Genomic DNA, 27,410 nt, shown 5'->3' with positions numbered 1-27,410 from the left:
TGTTATTAAAAATACATAGGTTCCTACCACATTAAAGGGGAGCAGAGGCTTGTGTGTTGTATTATTAATTATGTGCTGAAAATGAAATTCTGGTCAGTCTTTGCAGAAGGTACAAACACACCCCTAAGCAAAGGATTTTCCATGTGAAGGGAGACCGTGTGGTGCAAGGCTCGTTGCTCTGACTTAACATGCACTTACTCTTGAGGTCTAAGTTCCTGGCTCCGGCGGTGATTTGCGTTGTGATTTTTGTGTCAATCTTTACAGTGTGCAGGTTGCTGGTGTCCCTCGATATCATCACGTTGTGCCACTGATTGTCATTGAGAGGTTTATTTGAGCTTCCTTTGATGAGGTTAGCACCATTTCCCAAATCAAACACGTAATGTAAGTACCTGGGAAAAAAATGAAAGAGGGGAAAGTGCCATCACTTTTTAAATTTTGTTGAAGCTAAAGTAGATATTACTAATGGAGATTATTTTTCAGGTGGTTCCATCCTTACTAGAAGTCATGACAATGAGTTACATAGAAACTCAGCTATCAAGAAGGTAACAAACACTATTCTGTTTCAGCAAAGAGGATTATTCGCTGTCTTCACTAAAGGAAACGGTGAAAATTATTTTTAAAATCATAGTCTACATTTAACTTTATGAATTTGGAAAGTAATATCTTTCACCATGTGTTCCCTGTTTCCACAATTCCCTCCATCCTTCTCTAACCACTAAAAATGGCCATTCTTCTCGTTCTTGCACTTGCTTTTCTACTCTATCTCGATTCCCTATTTGAGGATAGGGAATGTGTACTCATCCTTCAACATCCAGGTCAAATAGCCACTCCCTGCTCCACATGTTTTTCTAATTTCCCTGAAAAGTCTCCTGAGCCTTTGCATGTGATCATCTCAAGAAACATGTCACAGTGCTTTTCTTTTGTATTTATGTGTTCATCTACAAACCCTAGGATTGTGTGTTGGTGTGTGTGGGTATGACTCAGGGTGGTAGAAATCTGAGATGTGCATAAGGGTGGCAGAAGTATAAATATTTATATCCGTGCATGGCACCTGATGTAGCATATTGTAAATATGCAATAATATTTGCAGAATGAGTGAATAAATGCTTAAATCAATTAAAATACATGAAAATTTCCTCACAGTTTTAAGGAAAGTTTACACAAATCTTCCTTTCTAAATTCTCTAAGGCACTCTGACATAGAATGAAGTTTGAGTTAAAAGGATTTTTTTGAAATTTAAATAATCCGAGTACTTGAATTAGCTATTTAATTTAGCATAGACTATCCTACAAACGTGTAGCAATGCTTTTGTGGCATTACATTGTGCGTAGTCAGGAAATACCCATTTGAATTGTAAGATTCATGAAATGCCTACCATAAATTAGAGCCCGATGTAATTTGTATCTCATATGTGAAAATGTAGGTGCAAAAAACTGTCCTGAATCCATATTAATTTAAGATACCTAAGAGATGATTTAAACAAATGCATTCCTATTTGTCCTCCACTTGCTCTGGCCCACCACCTTATGAGCCAGTATGTTCTTCTTAGTGTATATTTTTGGAAATTGATGTCCATTTTTCCAAAGTTTTATTTATTTGCTATTGAACAGGCACGTACTCACCCTTTAACTAATTCAACCACAATAAAGTCATTTCCATCCCCACTGTTATATAGAATTAGTCCATCTAGTGATGTTGTCTTGAACTGGAAAAAAAGATGCATAGAAGTGTAGGCTTGCAAGGTAGCTAAGGCAACATAGCTCGATTTGGTCTTGAAGGTGACAGGATCTGCTATGATGTTCCTGAAGCCAAATCTGGCATTGAGCTCACAGTAATCTATGTCGCCATTTTTACACAGGTCAATGTATGCCATTCCATTAAATGTCAAGCTCTGCAGGTGTCCAATGAAGTTGGAGGGGACAGAAGAAAGATACCGTCGTTCTGTGATGATGCCAGTCTCTATGTTATGGAACTCCAGTCTAGTATGATCACCTGCCATTTGACCTAAAAGAGAAGATAATATATTATTATTTTCTGTATCTGAAAGGCACTTTCAACTTTAGGCTTTCGTAACAATATCACATTCTAAAATACAAGGAGCCAAATACCTCCTTGGTACTCAGTTGCGTACAGTAAGAACACTTAAATGATGCTAAAAGGTAAGCCTGGATTATATAATAAAACATTCTTAGGCCAGGTTGTAATCCCTGTCCAAATTTTAGTCTTAACAAAAAACATCCTCATTAACAAAAGTAATGGTATCTTTTAAAGGCGAAAAATAAACAAATTAGCAAGAGAGTGAGGAAATAGTAAAAGAAGGAGAGGCAGGAAAAAAGGAAAGAAGGGTGGGTGCACAGAGAGACACATTAGGGGCAGTGACTATTCTCAGTCTCCCCACTAGAAAGTGCTACATCTCAGCTTCATGGTTAGGTAATGTTATTCCTTATAAATATTCTTCCAGGAAAAAAAAATGTGACTATATATTTTCCTATACCCAATAGAAAGAGTGGAGAGTGGCAGCCCTTTCTTCCAGTAATGAAACATGAAAGTGTGTTCGAAGTTAAATATATACTATTCACTTTCCCACTTCATGCTCAATAATGGCCATAGTTTTTGTTCATGCTAGCCTTCTAAATACATTAGAAATCCTGTTGATTTCTTCACCTATGCCTTTTTTTTGTCCTTAAGTTTTCTATAACTAAATCGAGCAAAATACACTAATTGAAAGCTTGCCCAATTTTGATAATACCAGTAAAATTAGCCCACCATGCCCCATACTACAAGGCAAAAATCTTCTTTAAACATCCTAGGGTGAAGCTTGGATGCAAATTTATTTAGCAACGGACTATTCCACTCAGTCCTCATTTCTCTCTATCCCTCCATATTTCCCTGTCAAACCCATTAATAGCAAACTTAGTCCCATCTTTATCTCCAGAGTGATCATTTTACCTGTTTGCAAGGTTGAAGGTAAGATAAATAAGCAAAGATGTGAACTTGTTTTCTAAATATTAAAACACAACATAAATATAAGATACTTGTATCAGTACTGGTGATTCACACCCAACATCTTGCTCTTGTCTAAATAAACTGTCAGTCACTCTCTTCTGCAACTAAAAATGCTCACTTACTTTGTAATCAGGTTCTTCCAGGTGCTAGCTTCCCTGCCGGATTTGCCATAATTGGAAAATGTATCAAGTTACCCCTTTCCATCATCCATATTATTAATGAAAATATTAATTAGAGCTAATCCCAGAATCAGCCCCTGAGAAAATGCATTGAACCTTTTCCCTAGGGGTAATGAAGACTGAACAACCACCTATGTGTGTCCCCTTCGGCCAGTTTGACAAATTTCTATTTCTTTAGTCAAGACAGTAAAATATTAGACAGCATTTTAAGGAAATATCTGTAAGTAAAATTTAGATGGCATGCTTTTTGTTGTGCAAGAAAAACTGTTTATATGTTTGGTTAATTGACTTTGATGATTATACATGTATTTGTACACAAAAGTCCCCTGAACTGTACTTAACCCTATTTCATTTTCAAACACTCTTTTGTAGTCTTGATCCTGGAAACAACATTCTACTCATCCTTGGTGTGTTCTCTTTTCAGCCATTGATTTGTTCTGATTCCCTTTCTGCAAACATTTTTAAAACAAAAATGTCACCATAAATAATTGTTTCATCTCTCTCTACCCTCACTACCATGCCTCCTGATTGTCTATCTGATGCAAAAGTACTATTACATCCTTGTCAATTCTGGTTTCTCCTGTGACATCATTTCTATCTTCTCCCTCAGTTCTTCTTGTTCAGTGACCTCAATATTGTTCTGTGGGGATCTACTTCTTTGGTAACAAATAAAATTAATCTTTAATTATTTCTAAATATAAAGCTCTAAAGACACCAGCAACATTGAATTAAGAAGCTAAGTACAATGAAGAATATGAGAAGCTTAAAAATCGGCTAGATGCGGTGGCTCATGCCTGTAATCCCAGCATTTTGGGAGGCCTAGGGGGGCGGATCACCTGAGGTCAGGAGTTTGAGACCAGCCTGGCCAACATGGTGAAACTCTGTCTCTACTAAAAAATTAGCTGGGCGTAGTGGTGGGCGCCTGTAATCCCAGCTACTCGGGAGGCTGAGGCAGGAGAATCGCTTGAACCTGGGAGGCGGAGGTTGCAGTGAGCCGAGATCGCACCATTGCCCTCCAGCCTGGGCAGCAGAGCAAGACTCCATCTCAAAAAAAAAAAAAAAAAAAAAAAAAAAAAGGTCATATGGGCTTTAATATCCCCTTGGGTTGATTTGATTTTTATTCTATGCCACATTAAAATATGAGCCTTAACTCAGTGACCCCTACCCTGATCCTGAAATTGCCATGTTTCATCTTAAAGGCTCTATTGATGAAACAACCAATAGTAAAAAAATTCTGAAAAAATTATTTCTAACACTTGAAATTAAATATTACCTCCAGTTGTCAAGTTCTTACCAGCTCTAAAAAAGGAAAGACCAGTTAATTCCAGACTAAGGAGTTCAGTAACAAAAATAAGACAGTATCTGTTTTCCTCTCTCAAAGGAATAGAATATGCACACAGAGCATAAATAATAAAAAGGTAGTAAAACAGCATTGAAGCAACTATGGCCCAGTTACAAGATAAAAAATATATAATTACAGTGATGGCACATATATTTGTTCACTGGGGAGAATTAGCTCCCAAAAGCCATTATTTGATGACTAAGAAAATATTAACCGATTGTTGCCTCCTTTAAAAAATTATTTTTTCTCAGGATTTTACTCCAATGTTTAATCCTCATCAGTAATATAGCCACTTCTACTACTGTAGATATTTGTTGATTAAATAAGAAAAAATTATAAGACTTTGAAGGGGAAAGATTTTTAATGTTCTAATCATTTAAAAGTTCACTATCCAAGGAAAATTTGGAATTAGCAAAATGCCTCTGATCACAATCTTTAAGGTATAGCAGATTGACAATAATCTCCAACAAGACAACAACCAAAACATGTTTCCCGGATGCTGTGTTTGTATAGAAATCTCAATATTTCCAAGTCAAATATTTTTACCGAAATAGATAGCAAGGTTAATATGTGCTCTGCATTAGGTTACATTTCTCATGTCGAGCAAAATAACCCTCCCTTACATCCACTTGTTAATTCACTTAAAATTGCTGATTGTGTGGTATATGTGTCAGGTGCTAGCCTTGATATTGGAGAAATAGTGTTGAGAGGAGCAGAAAGGGCCCATTTTCTCCAAACTCATGGTCTACTGGAGAAAGGCAGACAAAAGAGGTAAGGTTGTAATTAAATCTATAATAACAAAACTCAGAGAAATGCTATGAATTTGATGAATGAGGTATTGTGTTGGTAAATGTGAAATGGAAGAAGATGCCTGATTTGATATTTAAGCTAGATTTGAAGAATTAAAAAGAGAGAGCCATGTTAAGAATTGGAGAAAGGGAATCAAGGGTGGATTCCAGGAAGGGGAGACGGATGAAGGAAGGCTTTTGGATAATAAACAGCTACAGGGCATGGCTGGAGAGCCGGGAACAAGTAGGTTAGTGAAACACATGGGATTGAAAGGAGTGGGAGTGCCAGGGTCCAGATATCTCATAGTGCTTCTTATATTCAGAGCTAAGGAGGATTTGAAGCAGAGGTTAACCATGACTCGTGTGTGTGTGTGTGTGTGTGTGTGTGTGTGTGTGTTTATTCCCTTTGTGGGTGCAAGAGATTGGAGAGTGAACTAGGGCAGTTATAGTAGAAATGAAAATCATCAACAAAAAGATAATTTTACAGATACAATTTCCCAGTTTCCAGGATTTACTAATGATGTGCAGAATGAAGGAAGGGAATGATGATGCCTGGCTTTCAGGCTTGGGTAACTGGATATATGGTGAATGTTGTTCCATAAAGGACATACACACACAGATATAAAAAACACAATTCTAGATTTTTTATATAGACTAGATGATGAGTTGAAGCCCAGTGACTTCCCACTTAGGGATTCCACATAATTTGTACAACCCCTTGTCATGTATGACCTAGGAAGTCTCCTTCCTTGGGCTTCTCTGCTGGCAAATACTATCCTCATGATCCTAGGTGAGGTGCAAACACTCCCAAGAATAGCCTGAGTATGTACTGCCCTGTGTTCAACAGATACCTGACTTAATAGAATTACTATAAAACTTAAAGATATGGGAAAATGTAGGACTTTGCATGAAGAGTCTCTAGTACTTTCCTTTCAAAAATTCTTCTCATTTGGTGATTTCTGACTCGCTGTAAAATTTAATAAGAAACTCCCATTGCTTCTCTGATTTATGGGTGGCTTCAAGTGGCCACTAGGATATTTGAAAGAAATCTCAATCTAAAGCTTTCATTGCCACATATGGAAGCCTTTTATGTACTATGTAAATCAAGGCTGAATTATTCTTATGAATTGTTGGCTTTCATGAGATCTCTAATAAAATGGAAGAAGAAGGAAGGAAGAAAGGAAAGAAGGAAGGAAGGAAGGAAGGAAAGAAGGAAGGAAGGAAAAAATAAACAATTTACTCAAGTTATTTAAAAAATAACTCAGCATTTGATGTTAAGTCTTAGGCAGGAAGAAATGAGACAAATAGTCATAAAGTAATCCTGACTTATTTGTTGCCTTCGACTAAGGAGGCAGAACTACTATAACTGCCCTAGTTCACTCTACAATCCCACAAAGGGATTAAACACACACACACACACACACGCATACCCACACACACTCACACACACACACACACACAAAGTCATGGTTAACCCCTGCTTCAAATCCTCCTTAGCTCTGAATATAAGAAGTGGTACGGGCAAAGCAATTTTGAAACTATTTTAGATGCATTATTGGATTAAGCAAATGAATAAATGACATTACTGGGAGCCAGGATTCTCATCTGGGATGAAAACACATGAAAGTACGGAATGGGAAAAATAAAGAAAGAATGCTGTAGGTATGAAGGTACCAGTGTAAACTCACATTTTATAAAATGTGTGTATGTGTATGTTTATATGTGCAAAGAATGTATATGTCTGTGTGTACATACATTTACATGTATGTTTGGGTGTAGGTATATATACTTGAATACATTTCTTATCTCTGTCTGCTGAAGGGGTCAAGTAGCAAAGATACCCCAGCAGCATTGAGGACACCTACCACCCAAATCTTGGTCTGTATCATTCCTCACTAAATGGAAATTAAATGGCTAATTCTAGGGGCGAAGTATGGTAGATAAAAGTTGTACCTGGAACATCCCATTATTCCAAGAAGTAAGAAAAGGGCCAGGCACGGTGGCTCACGTCTGTAATCCCAGTACTTTGGGAGGCCAATATGGGCGGATCACCTGAGGTCAAGAATTCAAGACTAGCCTGGCCAACATGGTGAAACCTCAACTCTACTAAAAATGCAAAAATTAGCTGGGCATGGTAGCATGTGCCTGTAATCCCAGCTACTTGGGAAACTGAGACAGGAGAATCAGTTGAATGTAGGAGGCGGCGGCTGCAGTAAGCTGAGAGCTGAGATCACTGCACTCCAGCCTGGGTGACAGAATGAGACTCCGTCTCAAAAAAAAAAAAAAAAAAAAAAAGAAAAAGAAAAAGAAAAAAATAATGGAATGAAGGCATGTCATGAGATTGTAGAGGCCAACTTAATGAAACTCACACTGGCAAAAACTGAAAAACATTTGGGCACCAAAATCATAAGATAGAGTAATTATGAAGTATTATAAAAACATAGCAATAGAAAAAAAGGAAGGGAGGGAGAAAGAAAAAAAGAGAAATGAAAAGAAAGAAAAAATAAAAAAAAAAGAAAGAAGGGAGAGAGAAAGAAGAGCCCTTGCTTACAGCAGAATGCTAAGCATTGACTGTAATTGTGGAAGGAGTGCTGGAGTTTGAAAATAACCATTTTTTGTAACTCTCAGAGTAAAGATTGAATCAAGCAAAAGTCTACAATAGATACTAAATCTAGGGCAAAATTGTGACGAGGTACAGGATATTTGCGTGGTCTTAAGGTCTCCCCACAGACAGTTTATTAGTTGAAAGGGAGAAAACGTAGTAATTATACAATGGAGAAACTGGACAACATGTTGACCAAATGGTCTAATTAAATCACCAAAGACATGGGCAGCATATGCCCCAGATGGGATACTATACAGAGGCCATAACATCAACAATGCAGTGTTTCACCCAAGAATGTAAAATATACATTCAACCATGAGGAAACATCAGATAAGCACAAACTGAGTGACTTTATATTAATACAAAGCAGGAAGAGATTATATACTTCAACAATGTTAATGTAATGAAAAACAAAGAAAGTTTATGGAAATGTTCTGGATTAAAGGATGATAAAGAAACATGACAACTAAATTAAAAAAAAAAATAGTTGGCCCTAGACTGCACACTGTGCTGGAGGGGAAAAATGCTTATAGTGTATTGATAACATTGAATCAACTGACAAAGCTGGAATATGGATTACAGATTAGAAAAATAAATTGTATCTCTGCAAAGTTTACTGAAGTCAGTGGCTTTTATTTCCTAGGCAAGGGGAAATACATTTTTAAAAAATACATGCTGAAGTATTTCGGGTTAAAGGGACACTGTGTGTGTAACTTACCCTCAACTGGCTAAGAGAAAAGTTAGAAAGAGAGAGAGAAGAGACAGTGAGAGAGCACAAATGTCAAAACAAATTGGCTTAAATGTTCACTATAGTAAAGGTAGAAGGGTATTCTTTGCATTATTTTTGGAACTTTTTATAAATTTGAAATTATTTTGAAATAACTTTCTAAAATATATTTCTTAAAATTTTTTTTTTCACCATTCTTTTGTTTTCATCCCTGCTACATCCACTGCAGGACAGGACTTATTACTTTACATCCTAGACCATCTAAAACACTGCCATAGAATTAATTTCGCTCAAAACATATTTTCTCCGCTTACTCTTCAGTTTAAATGCAGTGACTTCCAATTTCCTGAAAGGCTATGAAATATGAACTCCTTCGTCTAGACCATCAAGTCATCGGCCTCAAAAGGCCATTCTAGCCATGCACACCACCATGTGCTTGCAAGAAGCAAAATAAAGCTTCTTAGTTCCTTGAACATTATTCTAGCCCCACCAGCATCATTTTTTCTTGTGTGGAATTCTCTCTTGCATTATTATCCTTTCTTTAAAGCCTAGATCAAATATTATCAATTGCTTTAAACAATACCCCAAACCAAGTTCCTCAACTTCTCTTCTGAACTCCAAGACCATAAAGTACTCACGTCAACCATTCAGTAGTTCATCTATTACTCTATGTAACATATCACCCTCTATAATAATCTGTGTTTTATATGTATGTATGTATTTGCCTTATAATATCATGCATTGTCTGAGAAAATACTTTCTATAGAGCCACACACTTACTAGATATTGACAAATATAAAGCAATGGACTATAAGTCAAAAACCAACAAACTAAAAAACACAAAACAGAAAATAAATGTAGGTTCTCTCCTCAGATCTCGTAACACATTCCAATAAAACATAATTCACTTATCCTCTTCGAGTACCACTTACCTCATCTACAAAATGGGAATACGTGTGTCCTATCTACTTCATAGGACTCTAATATTCGAGAGGCACTCAGAGATTTAAAAATGTTCTGTTGTAGTTCCGGCATGATTTTGCTGTTGGCAGCTGCCTCTTTCCAAACTCTTACATGTGACCTTAGATACTAACTGTTCATTTCCATGCCTTTTGATAAAACCCAGTTGTCCAAACTATGGATGCTGATCTAAGAAACAATTCATTCCTCTTCAAAGAACTGTCCTAGACCAAAACTAATTGAACTTCAGTGATACTCTTCTGCCCTGTAAAATTTTTTTACCTTCCTTCCCTAAGTTAAGGAATGATTCTTTCAAAAGTTGAAAATCCTATAGGTAATATCTCCATATTGACACAGTTGACTGTTCTCTGGGCACGGGGACCTCCTTCGAATTGAATGAACAGACACATATCCACTGTACAAGGACCATTTTGTGCTTTTTACCAGAATAATTAACATGGCTATCTCTCTGAAAAAAGAAAAAGAAGCTAACATCCCAGTGGGTCAAGTGTTTGGAGTTGTTTTCAAAGTAAATAAAGGCACAAGGATTTTTCTTCCATGAGGCTATCCTATGTTTCTAGGGTGGATCTGCATACAGCTCACCTCAGGAATCTGAAAATAGGGGTTGAACTTGACATCCTTAATATTAGAATTTAACCAACTGAGCTAAATGGCCAAAAATAATCTATTATAGCTTAAAATGAAAAAGCGTTTCATCTGACAGAATACCAGTATATCTATCAACTTACCTAGAAGTTAAAAGGTAAAACTTGCAGTTGTTCATTGCCAAATATATACAAAACAAAGAAACTCAACAGAAATTGGCATCTAAACATGACTGCAATATTTGATGAGGCACTAAGATATTTATCAGGCCACAAAAGAAAATATATTATAATTTCTTCTTGCACTATTAAAGGCCCAAGAATATGACATAAAATGTGTCATTTTTGAGGAAAAACACTTAACAGACTGCTTATTTAATAAAATAGTTACTAGAAAAAAATAGAATAAAAATGGATTGTGTGTATAAGTTTCAAGTTGTGTACCAGCCTTGGTGTGCAAAACCACCTGCAAGAAATGAGAGTCAAAAGCGTTAGCATAGGAAAAGACAATGGGACAGGGGTGCTTACCTGTCATGGCCTGTTGGTCATCCACTGTTAACTTTAAACTTTTTCCACGCCGAACTACACGCACTGTGTGCCACTCGTTATCATTGAGGTTATAGCCGGCAAAAAGAGTCTCGGGACCTTTGCCTGTAGAATATGCCAAACAGTCATTATGGACACTCAGAATCAGTCAAGCAAATGAACCTCACAGAGAGTGAGAGAAAGGGACAAAGAAGGGGGGAAGGTGAGGGAGAGGGAGGAGAGAAAGAAGAGAGGAAGAAAGAGAGAGAGGAGGGAGAGAAAGGAAAGAGAGAAGAGGCGGGCTGGACCAATTTTCAAGCCCATTAGAGTCATAGCAAGCAAGGAAAATGACAAGTTTACAAACATTCAGTTGTGACTATTTAAGAATCTTTAATCCTACGCATTGATCTACAACAAGTGAATTAACCTGCTGTCATAAATAGGCACAGTCAATATAGCAGTGGGAACCCACCCAAATTTACACACGCATTTTTAAAAATAAATTCTCTGATTTTTAGTCACCACTTCCCTGCTAACAAAGTGTCTAGCCATCATGTAACCTCTGAGCTCTAGAAGACATCTGACTGTAGCCCATTAGCTAACCGTTTTCAGTGAGGTAAGTCTCCCAGTAGACTCTGGGAGAAGGTACTATCTTGTGTGATGGCGGCTATTCTGCTCTTATACCTGGTACTTCCAGTGCTCAACATGTTCTTAGGTTCTTTAGCCTCCTAAATTTATGGAATGTTGAGTCTAAAAAACACATCGAAATAAACCTTACAACTAATTGACCTGTACGTCACAAATCTCTCTGTGTGTGGCGGAGGCACTTCTGGCAGGTGTAGGTATAAGTATTGACTCACAATAAGTGGACGAAAGAAAAGGAAAGAAAAAAAATAGGCACAGCCAATAAAGGGGCAACTGTCGAGCGTGAAGGAAAAGTAGTGATATTAAACAACAGTAGAGAGCAAGGGATTACCAGTGGGCAGTGAGTGGGCAAGAAGTATAACTGGGAAAGTAACCGCTAGTGAATCTATATAAACCTATGCAAATGAAATTTAAATGGACTCAGCAGAGACATATTATTTCAGAAAGGTGTTTGGTAGAAATTATTGAAATGATTAAGTTAGACTATATCCCTCATCTCAAAAAAAAAAAAAAGCAAGGGAAAATACTTTTAATAAAACCAGATATTTTTATTTAAAAAATAAGTATTTCTACTAATCTGACATCATGAGTCATTGAGAAAAAATAACATTAAAGATACATTGTTTGGTAATGAATTTTTTCCCTGGCGTTTTTTTAAGTATAGAAACGTGCTGGTACATTAAAATAATGAAGGGCATTATATCATTGAGTTTCATGTCTTTCAACGAACTGAGAATCAGGATTGGAGTTCACAATTTGTTTAACCAAATTCTGCCAGCAAAACCAATTAATGCCCAAGGATCACAGAAGGATATATGAGAAAGTAAAGATACAGGCCAAGGAGAAGAAGAAAAAAAAAAGAAGAGAGCGAGACAGATCAAGTAAGAGAGAGAGAACCAAGTAGAAGAAACCTCAGTTTTCCATCCATATGAGATCATTGTTCTCTTTCAGAACTACAGCCTGTCCACCAGCCTACTGATTTCTCTCTTATGGTGCTACTAATAATTCAAGTGTTGAATCCTTGGCTGGTGTATCTCAGGTTAGAAATGAGCCAGTGATATGAGCTAAATTTTACAGGATGAATTGCCTCAGTTATTTATATCTTTTTGTTTCTTTAGAGAAATTAAATTACAACTCCAGATACATGAATTTAAAACTATTCTAGATATAACAGTTTTAAGAGATTGATGGCTAAATAACTAGAGAAAGCCTGCTAGTCCAACAACTGCAAAAATACTTTGAGATCAAATGTTGAAAGCAAGTTCCAGGATGAAAAAAAAAACTCTTTCTAAATTCAATAGTGAAGAAAGAAGTGTTTAATAACTCTGCAGCATCTTAGCATCCTGCTGGCAGTAAGGGTCATCTTTCATTTTGATCCTTGAAAAGAGAACATATCATTTTAGAGCTATTTTTATAGGGGACTTTTTTTTTGTTAGAAATATGTGCTTTTGAAGCAGCTTCACTTCTATTCTTTTCTTTTTTAAATATATTTTGTCAAAGAAAGGAAGCATACATAAGGGTGATATCATCGTTATACCCCATCCTGGGCTTGATCTTGCAGTAAAGTCATAATGCTTAATCTATGCAACAACTATTTCCATAACAACAGGCACAAAATCCAATTAAAAATAACCCTTTGGTTCATAAAAATCTCTGTGGGCCAACTTCTAGCTCCTTTCATGCATTATTAAAATTGTGAACAGATTGATTTTAGAAGATAAGGTTTTTAAAAAGGCACTTAATAGTCTCACTTTAAAACAATGTTACCCATGCAACATGAAGTGTAATGGAAAGTGCACTAGACTGGGAATTAAGAATTGCAGTTGCTAGATCATGATTTGCTACTAAAAAAGAAGTTGGGGGTTGCTGAGTGCTTATTATGTAGCAGGCACTTTGTCTGTTGTCTTGTTTCACCTTTACATTATTAATCTGCAGATGTGAAACTGAAGGCCTATAAAGCTAAAACTACTTGTCCCCAGGTCACACAGCTAAAAAGTGGTAGAACCAAGTTTCATCCTTGGCCTGACCTCCTCAAAGCCTGCATGCTTTTCCCTGCATTATTCAGCCTCTTAGTTATGAGAATCTTTGGCTAACAACTTAATTTCTCACTTTCCCCATATTGGAACAAAGGAGATGGAAAAGATGCTCTTTGTGGTGACTCCCAGCTCGCCCTACAGAATGATCACACTGCTAGCAAATCCTACACACCCTCTGCACAAGTACTGGTGGAAGCAAATCTCTAAGTAATACAATGTCTATCTAGGGATGCTGAAATGACTGCTCCTAAAGATATGACACAGAAGAAGGGACATCATTTTAGGACCTGTCTCCATCCATAATCAGCAATTTGCTAACACACTCAACTTCTGCTGGTCTCAGCATTCCCATTCATAAAGTGAGGAGAGTTTCCATCTGATCTTTACAGTTCCTTTAGAATTTCACTTTCTCACAGAATTTAACATATACAAACTTATTAAAGAAAGATGGTTTAACTGTTGAAATTTTGAATTTGAGAGTTTGTCCTCTTGCTATAATTTTAATGGCAAAATTATAGTAACTTCAAGCTGTTAATGACCTTTCAGGATTTCCTTTCCTTTGGGGGGTATCAAACCATCCATCAATTGTGCCAACGTCTTTCCCTTGCATCAATGTATTATAGACTTAATGTGTGTGTCCCTCAGAATTCAGTATGTTGAATTTCTAACCCATGAAGTGATGGTATGAGAAGGTGGGGCCTTTGAGATATGATTAGGTTTAGATAAGGGTGGAGCCCCATGATGGGATAGGGCCCTCATAAGAAGTGGAAGAAACACCAGCGCTTCCCCTCTGCCATGTGAGGATACAAAGAGAAGGCGGCTGCCTACCAGCCAGGAAGAAGGCCCTCACCAAGAGCCAAATCTGCTGACACTTCGAACTTTGACTTCAAGCGTTCAAAAAACTGAGGTGGAAAAAAAAAAAAATTCTGTTGTTTAAGCCATCCAATCTATGGTATTCTCTTGTAACAGCCCAAGCAGACTAACACAGTGGGCAATATTTTAAAGACTTTTAAGAAAGGCTATAGCTGGTTGGGCACGGTGGCTCACTTCTGTAATCCCAGCATTTTGCGAAGTTGAGGTGGGAGAATCACGAGGTCAGGAGTTTGAGACCAGCCTGGCCAACAGGGTGAAACCCTCTCTCTACTAAAAATACAAAAAATAGCTGGGTGTAGTGGCAGGAACCCGTAATCCCAGCTACTCAGGAGGCTGAGGCAGGAGAATTGCTTGAACCCAGGAGGCGGAGGTTTCAGTGAGCCGAGATCTCGCCACTACACTCCAGCCTGGACAATAGAGAGAGACTCCATCTCAAAAAAAAAAAAAAAAAAAAGAAAGAAAGAAAGAAAAGAAAGTCCATAGCCTTATGTCTATTAAAAGACATAATTCCTTATGTTTTGTGGGGAGCTTTGACTTGTTTGTAATTTTACACTTGATTTTTACTGTAACATATTATTTAAGCCATAGGGGTATTACTTTTTCATTTTATAGTTAAAGAAGCAGATTTAAAAGGGTTGAGTGAATTATTAAGTCTCAAAGGCAGTAAGAAGTAGAGAGAAGACTGAGATTTTGAGATTTTCTGTTTTCATTAAAATGTGTTTTCCACAGAAAATGATCTGCAAGTAGTGTAAGAGGTACAATGGGACTGAATGCCCCCAGCTAATATTCCACCAGACCAGGTCAGAATTCAGCTCTACAGGCTAATGTTATATTAAAGAATTTTAGAACTAGGAGGGACATGAGAAGTGTAGAATTTCAATTGTCATCTACAAATAAGAAACATGAAGTGCAAAGACATTAGATGATGTCCCCATCGTCACAACTGTTAAATTAAGAAGCATAGTCTCTAGACTCTCAGTCTAACAAGATTTTGTTTGTTTGTTTGTTTGTTTTTTTGTAAATTATTATTAAGACAGAATCTCGCTCTGTTGCTCAGGCTAGAGTGCAGTGGTGCAATCTCGGCTCACTGCAACCTCTGCCTCCCACGTTCAAGTGATTCTCTTGCCTCAGCCTCCCAGGCAGCTGGGATTACAGGCACCCACTACCATGCCCAGCTAAGTTTCGCATTTTAATAGAGATGGAGTTTAACCATGTTCGAGGCCAGTCTGGTCTTGAACTCCTGACCTCAAGCAATCTGCCAGCCTTGGCCTACCAAAGTGCTGGAATTACAGGTGCGGACCACTGTGCGCCCAGCCCTAACAAACTTTTAAAAAATTATTCTGTTCATTAGACAATGCTGATTTAGAATGAATTTCTCAAGGCACACCAAAATCTGAGTCTGAGTTTAATAAGTCTGTCAGTGCTTGTCAACAGAGTTTGACCTAATCTATGGTACAACAGCCAAATTTTTTGGCTGGTGATATTCACCGGGTCTGCTGGTGACCCTGTAGCTAAAACTTATTGATAACAGATGGAGGTAGAAGCAGTAAACATTTCAGTTTTCCTTAATTCAGTGTAAATTGAGTGTTCTTCCACAACCTACCCATCCATAAATTCAAGGTGTCTCTAAGATTAACTCCTAAGAAGGGCTGGAGTTAACCCTAACTTGAGGCATGGTACCGACAGAGGAAAGTGTGTGTTTGTTAGTATATGTATGTGTGTATGTGGGTGTGTGTGTGTGAGAGGGATAGAGAGAGAGACATACACTCAAAAGATGGTAGATTTTTGGCCATTTTAGTAACCACATTTGCTAATGACTTTTACTTCCATTATCACATCAACATGATTCTTAGGTTTCTTTAAATATTAGTCTCAAAACAAAGGAAATTTCATGCTATAATTTGTAGTTATGGGAGGTAGTGGTAAAGAAAACTGGATTTTGTCCGTAGTCTGTCATCAACTAATTATGTCACCTTGAAGACGACATGTATTCTCTCTATTCCTATTTTTGTCTGTAAAATGATAATCCCATATAAAAGCATATTAAAAAAAACCTTTCCTACAGCCAACTTCAAACTATTGTCATTCTTAGAAGGACCAAAACCACCTTGCAGCTACGTGAAAGAGTGCAATGTTAAAGTGAATATCTCTAATTGTGCAAGCTTTTTATTTTTATTATTACTGTTACTAATTTCATCACTTTTGTTTTGGCACAGTAGGCAGAGGGCAGACAGAGCCTTAAAAAGGCTCTTCTACCCAAGAATTACTATACTCAAGTGAAGCCAGAGGACAATATTAATACGTGCTAGAAAATGTTTTTATTATTTTATATAGTCAAATTTTAATGGTGATAACTGTGTTTTTTTTATTTTGACAACATATAATTATGTTATAATTATTTTTGTTAATCAGTATAAATTTTGTTAATCCCTATAAATTATATTTGAAAGTACTGAAGCACAGACTACTAAGTGAATGTATTTAAGAAAGAAAGAATAGCATTCAAGGGAGGCACAGCTACTTAGTCCAACTCTCATTTTACAGACATCTCCATGGGAGGTTAGATGCCTTGCCTCTGTCTTCCTTGTTATTGGCAGGGTGAAATTAATGCCTGGGCCTCGAACTTATTTAGGACCTAATATGCATTACCTAATTGTCTGGCCAAAGTCAGAGAGGGTAAACATTCTTTGACCTTTGCATATCATTCCTTTCCCTATTTATATTTATACATATTCAAAAATATTGTTCTAAATACATTTTAAACAAACCCACCTGCTTTGGGTAGCAGAATCAGTACAATTTACAAAGAACCTCAGTGCCATACACAGTTTTGGAAGCAGTGATGAAACAGGTGTGTTTTTTCACATACCTCTTTACATTTGGTTCAAATGTAGATTCTCACATATTTCAAGGGAGATCTGCATGCATCATAAGAAAAGCTTGAACTTGGTTGAGAGTTATATAAACTTGGATTTGAAAGCAGGTATTGCATTTTCTGGTTGCTTAGGCTTGGGTATGTTAGTTTCTTTGAGGTTTCCTTCCATCATCCATAAATGTGAGATAATAATGCCTACCTTATTTCATAGATTTGTTGTAAGGACTAAGGGATATAACAAATCTAATGTGTTTGGTGCTTTGCACTTTGTGTAATCTCAATGAATATTAATTTGCTTTCCCTCCTTTTTATGGAAACTAAGGTAAATAACAGTGCATGAGTTCTGCAAACCACCAAAGGATCTACCATTAAAAAATGGTTGACAGTCAAATACACTATACACTATATAAAAATGTATATTGAAAGAAACATCCACAATTTTTATTTGAACAGGCACACTGCAGTCTAGTCTTTTGAAATCAGGCCTCCCAAAGTCAAATTTTTTGGAACAGTTGCCATTTTAAACTGAGATTTCACAGTATTTGTGTTTGGTTATTTAATTCCTAAGCAATCACCCTGAATATAAAAATAAATGTAAAATGCACTTGCAAGGGAACCTGAAATAGATCAATAATGACATACTTAATTTTGTTTGGTTAAAATAAGATGTACATGATACTAAATTTGGATCCTTTTTGCTAGAAAGTCTTGTGTGCAAATATCTTGTGAACAATTTATACTGGTTTATGAATGTGGAGGGAAAATATAGTGAAGAGAAATAGAGAAGAATAAAACAAAGCTGAGACCCTTTCAAGCAATGCAAGCAAAGACCTCTAAGAGACAAAACTGGCAGATGCCTCTGGAACTGAAAGGTGTATGTGGCTGTACAGAAACTTGAAAAAAAAAAACCCATAGCAGTTATATTTGGAGTTTTAAACTCTTAGATGTATGTGCCCCAAGTGTAAACTCATTGCATCTCTACACACCCTTTAGGTAGCTATCTCCCTCTAGTGGTGCATATATTTTAAAGAGGTTAACTACACAAATGAGCTATCTTTATGATGTACCCTGCTTCTGATATACATATACTCTGGTATAGTTCAAACCAATTCGTTCTAAAGTTCACTTTATTTGTCTAACATATTCATTGTAATTTCTATTTTAAAATTCTACCTAGTTATTTCAGTGGTTAATCTGACTTGCTCAATTAAACCATTTATCGAGCATGAAGATTTTGATGGGTATTTCTGCAAAACCATCACCTAACAAATTGCACAGATGATGGACAGGCAGGAATTTTTTTAAAATACTAGAATCACCTTATATGTATAAATTGGTTCTATATTTATACATGATTGTTCAATATATTAAGACCTACAGCACCTGGTAATTGAATTAGGAAGAGAAGTTACAGTACCATAGCATCTGAGAATTGTAAAATTTTAAAACTGAACGGTCCATACTGTGTCTGTTGTTTATCCCATTTAGCTACTTATTTATTCTGGGTTCCATGGCACCCATATGCTATTAATTTTGTTTAAAATTTATTTTGTGCCAAATACCGATCTCAGCATTGGGAATATCCAAGTTACAGTCAAAGGAACTTACATTCTAATAGGGTAGAAGTCAAAACACTTTTTCTGTAAAGGGCCAGATAGTAAATATATTTGACTTTGCCGACCATGTGTTCACCATTGCAACTCTTCAACTTTACTATTGCAATGTAAAAGCAAGCATAGAATGTATGTAAACAAATGGAGTGGCTGTGTTTCAATAAAGCTTCATTAAAACAGGGAGCTAGCTTGAGAGCTATAGTGTTCAAGACCCTGTAAGATAAACATGTATAGATAATTTAAACCTTTCCCATAAATTTTGCATTGCATATTAAAGAAATAATAACAGAAACATACTCAAGAATTTAAGTGTGAGGAAACCTGAGTTTTAGATTCGATATTACCATTAACTGTAACATAACCTTAAAAATACTAATTCTCCTAACTCTTTTACTGCTGTTTGTTTTCTTAAGAAACAACTAAAAGCAATTTTTAAAGGCTTTAAGCCTGGGCTCCCCACCCCCCAGGCCACAGACAGGTACCAGTCCATAGCCTGTTAGGAAGCATGCCGCACAGCAGGAGGTGGGCAGCAGGCAAGCCAGAGAAGTTTCATCTGTATTTACAGCCGCTCTCCATTGCTCACATCACCATCTGAGCTCCACCTCATGTCAGATCAGCAGTGGCAACCGATTCTCATAGGAATGCAAACCCTATTGTGAACTACACATGCAAGGGATCTAGGTTTCATGCTCCTTAGGAGAACCTAATGCCTGATAATCAGTCACTGTCTCCCATTACCCTCAGACGAGACTCTCTATTTGCTGGTAAACAACCTCTAGTTTTACTGATTCTACATTATGGTGAGTTGTATAATGATTTCATTATATATTACAGTGTAATAGTAATAGAAATAAGGTGCGTGATAAATGTAGTGCACTTGAATTATACTGAAATCACTCCTGTCTGTGGTAAAATTGTCTTCCATGAAACCAGTCCCTCATGCCAAAAAGTTTGGACACCGCTGCTTTAAATGACACAAATCAATTGCAAAGTCCTTCTACTTATAAAATCCAGGATAAATTAGGTTCCTTTCCTTTTCTGCAAATTTAGAATAGAAACATCCATTAAATGCTTGGGGTGTGTGTGTGTGTGTGTGTGTGTGTGTGTGTGTGTGTGTGTGAGAGAGAGAGAGAGAGAGACTGCATGCACCTTTGTTAAAAATTAGGTAATCAGGTTTCTACATATATCAACTTTTCCAGGTACTAACAAGTTTTATTTGGCAGTTGACTTTGGGGACAGTAGTCTCTGGGGTGAGGCAGGACCTTGAGAGAAGCTGGAAGCAAGCCTTGTCATTGTGACAATGATGAGAAGATAGAAGCAGGAGCTACCACTGCTTGATGCCTGAGTCATGGTTGCTGGCAGCAATACTTCCTACCTACAAATGATGAGAGGATATGTTTCCCAGGTTGTAATTATGACACCTTCAGCCTACTATTTGACTTTGCCATTACTTTCTGGTTTTAAAGTAAACTGTCCTCTAGTTAAAAAATTTCAAAGGAGATTAACTCCTCATTACAGGTTTCTATTTTATCCTTCTCAATTTTTAGGTATTGAGTTGGGAGTGAAACCTGTTTGTTTTAATTTTTCACAAGAATCAGCTAGAACATTCAATTACAAATTAAATTTAGACATGTAAATGGCACTTCTAAATTTTCCTTTTTCTGCCTCTTAATATTACTAGAGGCATGATGAGCCACATAATTTGAGAGTCCAGTGCAAATAAAAATGTGGAGTCCTTATTCAAAATTAGGAATTCCAAGATGGTAGCAGTGGAGCATTAACCCAAGCACAACACAAGCTCAGCATATGGCGCGGCGTGACTGCATAAGTTGTATGCTGTTGAATCCAGTCCTTATTAGGAGTATAAGTTTTGTGCTTATTTATTTTTGATGTTCCTTTAGTAAATTCTACATTCAGGAATGAGCAGACAAGGCTGGAGGCAAAATTCTTCATTTATCTATGTGAGGAGCATAGTTGAGTCACCTTCCCCATAGTATCTACACTTAATGACATGGCCTTTGGGGTATCAGAGAAGCTGTCTCAGGCTTGTTCTGCTGGCCAGGCCTGGTGCCAATCACGAACTGGGCTTGGTGATACACCAATAACCCTCAGAACCAGGAAGCAAAACTAACTGCTGAGCCATATAACTCCTTTCTCTTTTCCTTCTCTATTCCTCCTCAAGTGCTCCTCAATTTAGCCAAGGATATACCCTTGAGAACTATTCAGAATTTCCCATAAAGAGATACTTGCCTCCTTTTTTTTTTAATAAGCAAAGAGATAGAGTCCTAAGGACAGACACATTTCTTTATGCTAAAAATACTAGAAATACTCATCCTCAGTTAAAAAGTACTTTGACTAAACGACATAAAGTCAGACATTAAGCTTGATGTTTGTTTTTCAAAAATGAACACTAATAACAGAAGAAAGACATTTTATAAACTTTAAAAAATCCACTGGAGAAATTAAATAGTCAAGTGCTGACCAACTACATTGCATTTATTTCTTGACCCACACAGACTGTTGAATTTTATCCTGGTTTTACAAGTTATTAGCTGTGTGACCTTGAGCAACCTTCTTACTTTCTGCATGCCTCAGTACCCTCATCTATCTCATAAGTGAATACTAGAAACAATGTAAATGGGTTTAATGCATCTTAATAACGCAAAACTACTTTTAATCAAAGGTTTAATGCATCTTAATAACTCAAGAAGCTTACCATAATCTGATTTATGGTAAGCTTTCAATTATAGTAGTGATAAAAGTAACTATCATCAGTATTATGTTGTCATTATTATCTTCTCCTCAATGAGTTTAAAATCTCAGAGAAAATTTGATATAGCTCAGTGCCTTGAACATAATGGCCATTCACTAAGTATTTGTTGAATGAGTTTATTTGTGTAAATCTCGTGGGACTTTTTTTTTAATGGTAGATGAAATATCCCTTGATATTAAATTAAGCCAAGTAGTTGATGAAAAATAACTCCATCTTTTAATGCCTCCATTCACTAAGAAAGGTAAATATAAAGAAACTGTCCTGTCCTCTTGTTTTCATATTTAGCAGGATGAAATTTGGTAACCCCTACAGTTGGAGAACTTGAGTAACTCAGTTACCTGGATAACTATTTGGACAGCTCTTTTGCTCAGTTACATTGAAAATAAACTTAATGATGCATACAGCCCAGTAGAACAAAATGACCTAAGGTTAGCAGTGAATAACTTCCGAGTCCAAAGGAAATAGTTGGCTTAGAAATTGGGAGAACTCAAAACTTCATGAGTATTTAACTATAAAAAAACATAGATCTTGTCCTCAAGTGGATGTGACCTTGGAGAGTTATTGGAAACACCCTCCAGAGACTTTTCTGCCATTTTCCTAAATGATACCAAACTTATTCTATTATCTACAAAATAAATTTCAGTATTTCTCGATGCTTCACCTCCTGCTCTATTTCTTCTGGCCTAAATATCATTGCCTATGCAAACGAATAAACAAGGTTAAAATCATCTACTAAGAAACATTTAGCCTCTGTAGTTTTGTCATTGATTGTACCCATTTATGACAGACAAGGATAAATATCTCTTATGTAAATATATTTCAATGCGAAAAATGTACATTTTAAGAATTATAATTTACTTTTTAAGAAGAGAATTACATTTACAACACAGTAAAAATGAACACAAATTAAATAAATATATTTCTAGAAAAAATGTTCTAAAACTAGCAATCTTTAAATCTAATCTAGCTCAACTGGCAAGTTTAAGAAGTATAATAAAATAAGCCTAATACAATGAAAGTAACAATTCAGACTGTGATTTTATTTTTTTCAAAAGGTCAATTCCAAGGGATGCTTATCACATAAGAGGACAGCTAGCAGATATAAAATTGAGTACTAAATAGTTCAATTTGCTTTTAAGTAAGCATTAAAAACTGAAAATGTATTTGGTGTTTGTGTAGTGTGAAAGAAAAGGGTTATACTGATTTATAGTAATACTCATTTAATGTATTTTATGCAATACATACACAATACCAAGTTGTCTGAATAAAAAAAAAAATCAAAAAGCATATGGGTCCTGAGCATTTGGATATTTACAAAATGTAAACTGATATTCCATAAACAAAGCCATGGATTATAGTCACAAATGCAATTTTTTAAAATTAAATATATTATTCCATGTCTAAATACACCACTATAATAGTTATAGCATTTTTTTAATGAGGTCAAGAAGGATGTACATTTTTTCATAATTCAAGATCAATGAATTCACCTTTTACTTTCCATTTCTTCTTAAGGGTAGCTGAATATTATTAAGTACATGACTGAATTCACAAAATTTAGTTCATCCTCAGTATTTTTGAGATATTCTAGTATAAACTTTTTCCAAAAGTAAGAAGCATATTAGAGAAAAAAAACCCTAAGTTTCTGCCTTTATTAAGTTTATTTATTTTTTCTTCCTTTCTTTTTACTGGGAAGTCATTATAATGTGTAGAAATCTATTTCTCAGTATTGTCAACTTTATGGACCTATTTGCTTAAAGAAAACACATTCTAAGAAATGTGACAATTGATGAATGGTAGCATCTCGTGTCTTGCTTTCCTTTTGTTTCTTTACATAATGATTGTTCAAATGAAGGCTATGGACAAACTGTACATGATTATTAATGCATTCATCGTGAACATTCGAATGCAATATATTTTTTCTAAGCAATGATATAATTATTAGCTAAACCCTTCTTTATTTGAATTTTAAGATTTTAATGATAGTGCTAACTTAATTGTTTCCTTTAATCATCACTGGCTTATTTATTAAGCTAGCTTTTAGTCAGTAGCTTGAATGCCATGATTCTCTTTGACCATTTATTTTAGTAATTGAAAAATATTGGAATTAATTCTTTGAAGTTATCTTTGGGCAAGTGTCTTCTGAAATGAATGGCTCTCCTTATGCTCCAGGAAACATTCTAAAATGGCAATTGTCCAACTATAACAATAACTTAGCAATTAAATCTTAGGCCAAATTAACTCGGTTTATCTGAAGAGACAGTGTGTGAAGGTTCCTTAGAACCGGTCAAACCACTCATAGAAATGTTGAGTTATGTCTCTGTGCCTGTTTCTGGTTGATCTTCCTAAGGTAAGATTATGTTAGATTTTCTATTAGTAGGTTACAGTCAATGACGATAACTTACACTAACACATCTAGAAGCATCTTCTCATGTGTGGCTATTCAAATCTGGTTTATTTCTCATGATCTTGTTCACAGATGCTCCCAACCAGTTATCATCTGAGAAAACTGAGATCACTGAAGAATCATGGTATAATTTCCATTGGTAGACATATTTTTCCTCCCTATTATATGTTACTTCAACTGGCTCAGTGACCTGGAATTGCTTTATATAACCTTGGCATAAAATCTAAGAGAAACAATAGATTACATTTAAAAATATTGTATGTTTTAATCAAAGACAGGACATAATGTTTACAAGATGTTGCTAAAATTAGAGAACAGGGTGCAAAACATTCCTATACCACGGCTCTATATTTTTAAAGAAGCACATATTATACAATGTGTTATATATTAAGTATATCATGTGCCAAGTATTATGTGCTATAAGGGCATTTAAGACATTAATAAAACTTTTCTGTGAAAATTGAAATCCTAGGCTACTTTTACATATTTTCTGTTTCCTTTAGCCTCCAAATATGAATACTATTTCTGATTAGGAACAAAATGTTATTCTGAAAGATATTCATTCTATTTTGACAGTCAAAATTAGTAGGAAATTTAGCCTGTAAATTAATTTAAAATGTACATGATGTATTACAAATATATGATCTAGTGTAGCTTTATCCTAAATATTGGTGGGATTGGTTTACATTATATTTTACTTTTACCCACTTTTGATTTTTTAATCACAAAAGCAAAGAAAAAATATTGTAGAAATTATAGATGATGAATAGAAACAAAAAACTAAAAATTACCTCAATCTCACCAGCAGATATAAACATTTAGAGGGATATACTTCCAGAAACATAATAGAAAAGCAATTTTGTTATGAAGGTCCCTTGCCTGTTCCATAATTGATAACTCAAAAAAAAAAAGGAGATGCTGATTACTTCTTCACTGCCTATTGGCTGAACTAATTTTACTTAATTGATTGCATAAAGACTTACTTGATTACCAATATATTATTTTTAGCAGTATAAAATTTCTCAGTTGATTTATTAAACATAATTTATTTTATGGGGTTTTTACAATTTTTATTTATTGTACTCATCATAATGGTCTAACTCCATATTTATCTGCCTATTTCAACACTATTAGGTGAATATGTCTGAATACTAAGAGAACACCTGCATTATTTGATTAAAAAATTTCTTTTTTATTTTCTTTACCAGAAACTTTTATAATTCATGAAAAATCTGTAAAAACAACTTTAAGTCATGTCATTACAGTATGTTAGTTCTATAATATTTTGGTTTTAATTTTTACATGCATAAACTACCTCCTTTGCACCTACTGAAATGTAAAACATTTTAGAATTCTTTAAGTTGCATGAAGTTCATACTTATTTACACTGGAAACTTCCTGGTTCCAAAGCTGGTTGATTTCTCCATGTATTTGAAAATTTAATGGGTACACTTCACTAGAAACCTACATTCTTCATAAGCAACATTTAAAAGGGATTTTGTTAACTCATATCTTAAATCATGCATTTCAAAAGCAATTTTAACTATAACAGTTATCTGTAGAAAAAGGCAATTGTCTTTGAAATTTAATTTATTTCAATAGTACTATGCATAAAATATTTCGAGTCTGTATTTAGACTGATCTCCTGGGGAGTGCAATTGAAGAGTGAAGAATTTCCACAATTGTATGAATGATGCACTCAAAGAACAAGTAATAATAAACAATCCAATTTTAAGTACATTAAAAATAAAGTAATTTAGCCTTTTAGTATTTCTTACTTATCTTCAGGAAAACTGTTTTCATAATGCATTTCTTATCCATCTTGCTTTTTGCTCACATTGTTAATAAGTAAAAGAAGTGGATAAGAGTTCTGAGCACACAAAACATTTCAACCTCCAAATTCTTTGATCGTCTCATGATTTAAAAGAGCCTTGCCCACTTGACTTATGTACCATATGTTAGCCAGTAATATGTTGAACAGATTGTAATTCTCATGGGTATTTTATAGCTAAACTGAAAACAATTTTCAGTCAGGCAACATATAGAAAAGATGCTTGTGTAGAAAGCTTGCTGCTCCTACATCTGCTCTGAGGAGAGTGTATCATGTGGCCTCTATTCTAATGACAGCTATTTGGATCACCAGTGGATCCAATTGGATCCACCAACTGGATCATCTGCCACCAAAACTAAGATCTGGTGAGTAGCTTATGGGGTGACCTGAACTGAAAGATTTCCTACGGGACAAGTATAAGTAATAGATTCACTAGATTCTCTTTCTAGGAAAGTTGAATATACAACATATAGGGAGTATACAGTCAGTGAAAGGGATGACAGAAAGAAAGAGAGAGAGCAGAAAGGAATAAAAGGAGGGAGGAAGGCAGGGAAGAATACAGTAAAGGAAGGAAGAGAAGAAACTCAAAACAATAGAGGAAGTGGGGTATGTTTAGATGCAGCTCTTCATAACAACAACAAATAAAAACATCTGGCCAACATGCTGTGTTCTCTTAGATTTGGGGATATTTGTATAAAAGAAACTCCCTCTTCACAGAAACTAATAAGAGAATAGCAAGTTTAGAATGTTTCTTCTAAAACTTTCTTGGATTTTATAATACTTTTTACCTAGGCAACTGTTATAATGCCGACTCTCAACAATTGAAGAGAATTTGATCAATTTGGTCAACACTCAAGAATGTTGCATTACTTTGAGAGTCTTTGCAGTATCAATAATGCTTAATGTGAATAAATTAATAACTGCGCTTGGTTTCAACATGCATTCTTAAACTGCACAAAAGAGTGGTTTTTAGAACATCATAGCATTTTATATTTGCATATAACCAATCAATAGATTAGTCATTCACTAAAATAGACCAAAGCAATCTACTTTTCAACCACTCACAGTATCATTCTGTTGCCTAATCCATGTAGCCATCTAAATATGCAGTGAAAGCTGTATTCTTCTTTATAATTCTCATAAGTTTAAACATGTGGATAATTTAAATGGGCTTCCATTTATTTTTATTACTTTTTTTTTTTTTTTTTTTTTTTGAGACAGAGTCTTGCTCTTTCACCCAGGCTGGAGTGCAATGGCATAACCTCGGCTCACTGCAACCTCCGCCTGCCAGGTTCAAGCAATTCCCCTGCCTCAGCCTCCCAAGTAGCTGGGATTATAGCCACCTGCCACCACGCCTGGCTAGTTTTTTTGTATTTTTAGTAGACACGGGGTTTCACCATGTTGGTCAGGCTGGTCCTAGAACTCCTGACCTCAGGTGATCCACCCACCTCGGCCTCCCAAACCTCTGGGATTACAGGCGTGAGCCACAGCACCTGGCCATTCACTATTTTTCTAAAGACTCCTTGCCATGTGCCAATACGCTGCCTGTTTTTATTTGTTTTCTGTCAGAAATCTATGTTCATTCTTTACATTTTCCATGCAATCTTTTTTAGATTTTTG

At 35.7% G+C, this 27,410-nt stretch overlaps 1 protein-coding gene across 35 annotated transcripts in view; it reads right to left on the bottom strand.

Annotated features, from left to right (window-relative positions):
• NRXN1 (neurexin 1) overlaps positions 1-27,410 on the bottom strand; it is a 1,121,298-nt gene that overhangs the window by 585,168 nt on the left and 508,720 nt on the right. For all 35 annotated transcript variants that reach the window (XM_054548195.1, XM_054548164.1, XM_054548166.1 and 32 more), the window contains 3 exons: positions 10,741-10,863; positions 1,623-2,004; positions 199-389 (listed from right to left, as the gene is read on the bottom strand). In XM_054548195.1, coding sequence (XP_054404170.1) covers positions 199-389; positions 1,623-2,004; positions 10,741-10,863 — 696 coding nt within the window. The remainder of the gene's footprint in view (positions 1-198; positions 390-1,622; positions 2,005-10,740; positions 10,864-27,410) is intronic.

The sequence above is a fragment of the Pongo abelii genome, chromosome 12, assembly GCF_028885655.2.
Source record: "Pongo abelii isolate AG06213 chromosome 12, NHGRI_mPonAbe1-v2.0_pri, whole genome shotgun sequence".
Lineage (NCBI taxonomy): Eukaryota > Metazoa > Chordata > Mammalia > Primates > Hominidae > Pongo > Pongo abelii.
This window is presented reverse-complemented; position numbering and strand designations above follow the sequence as displayed.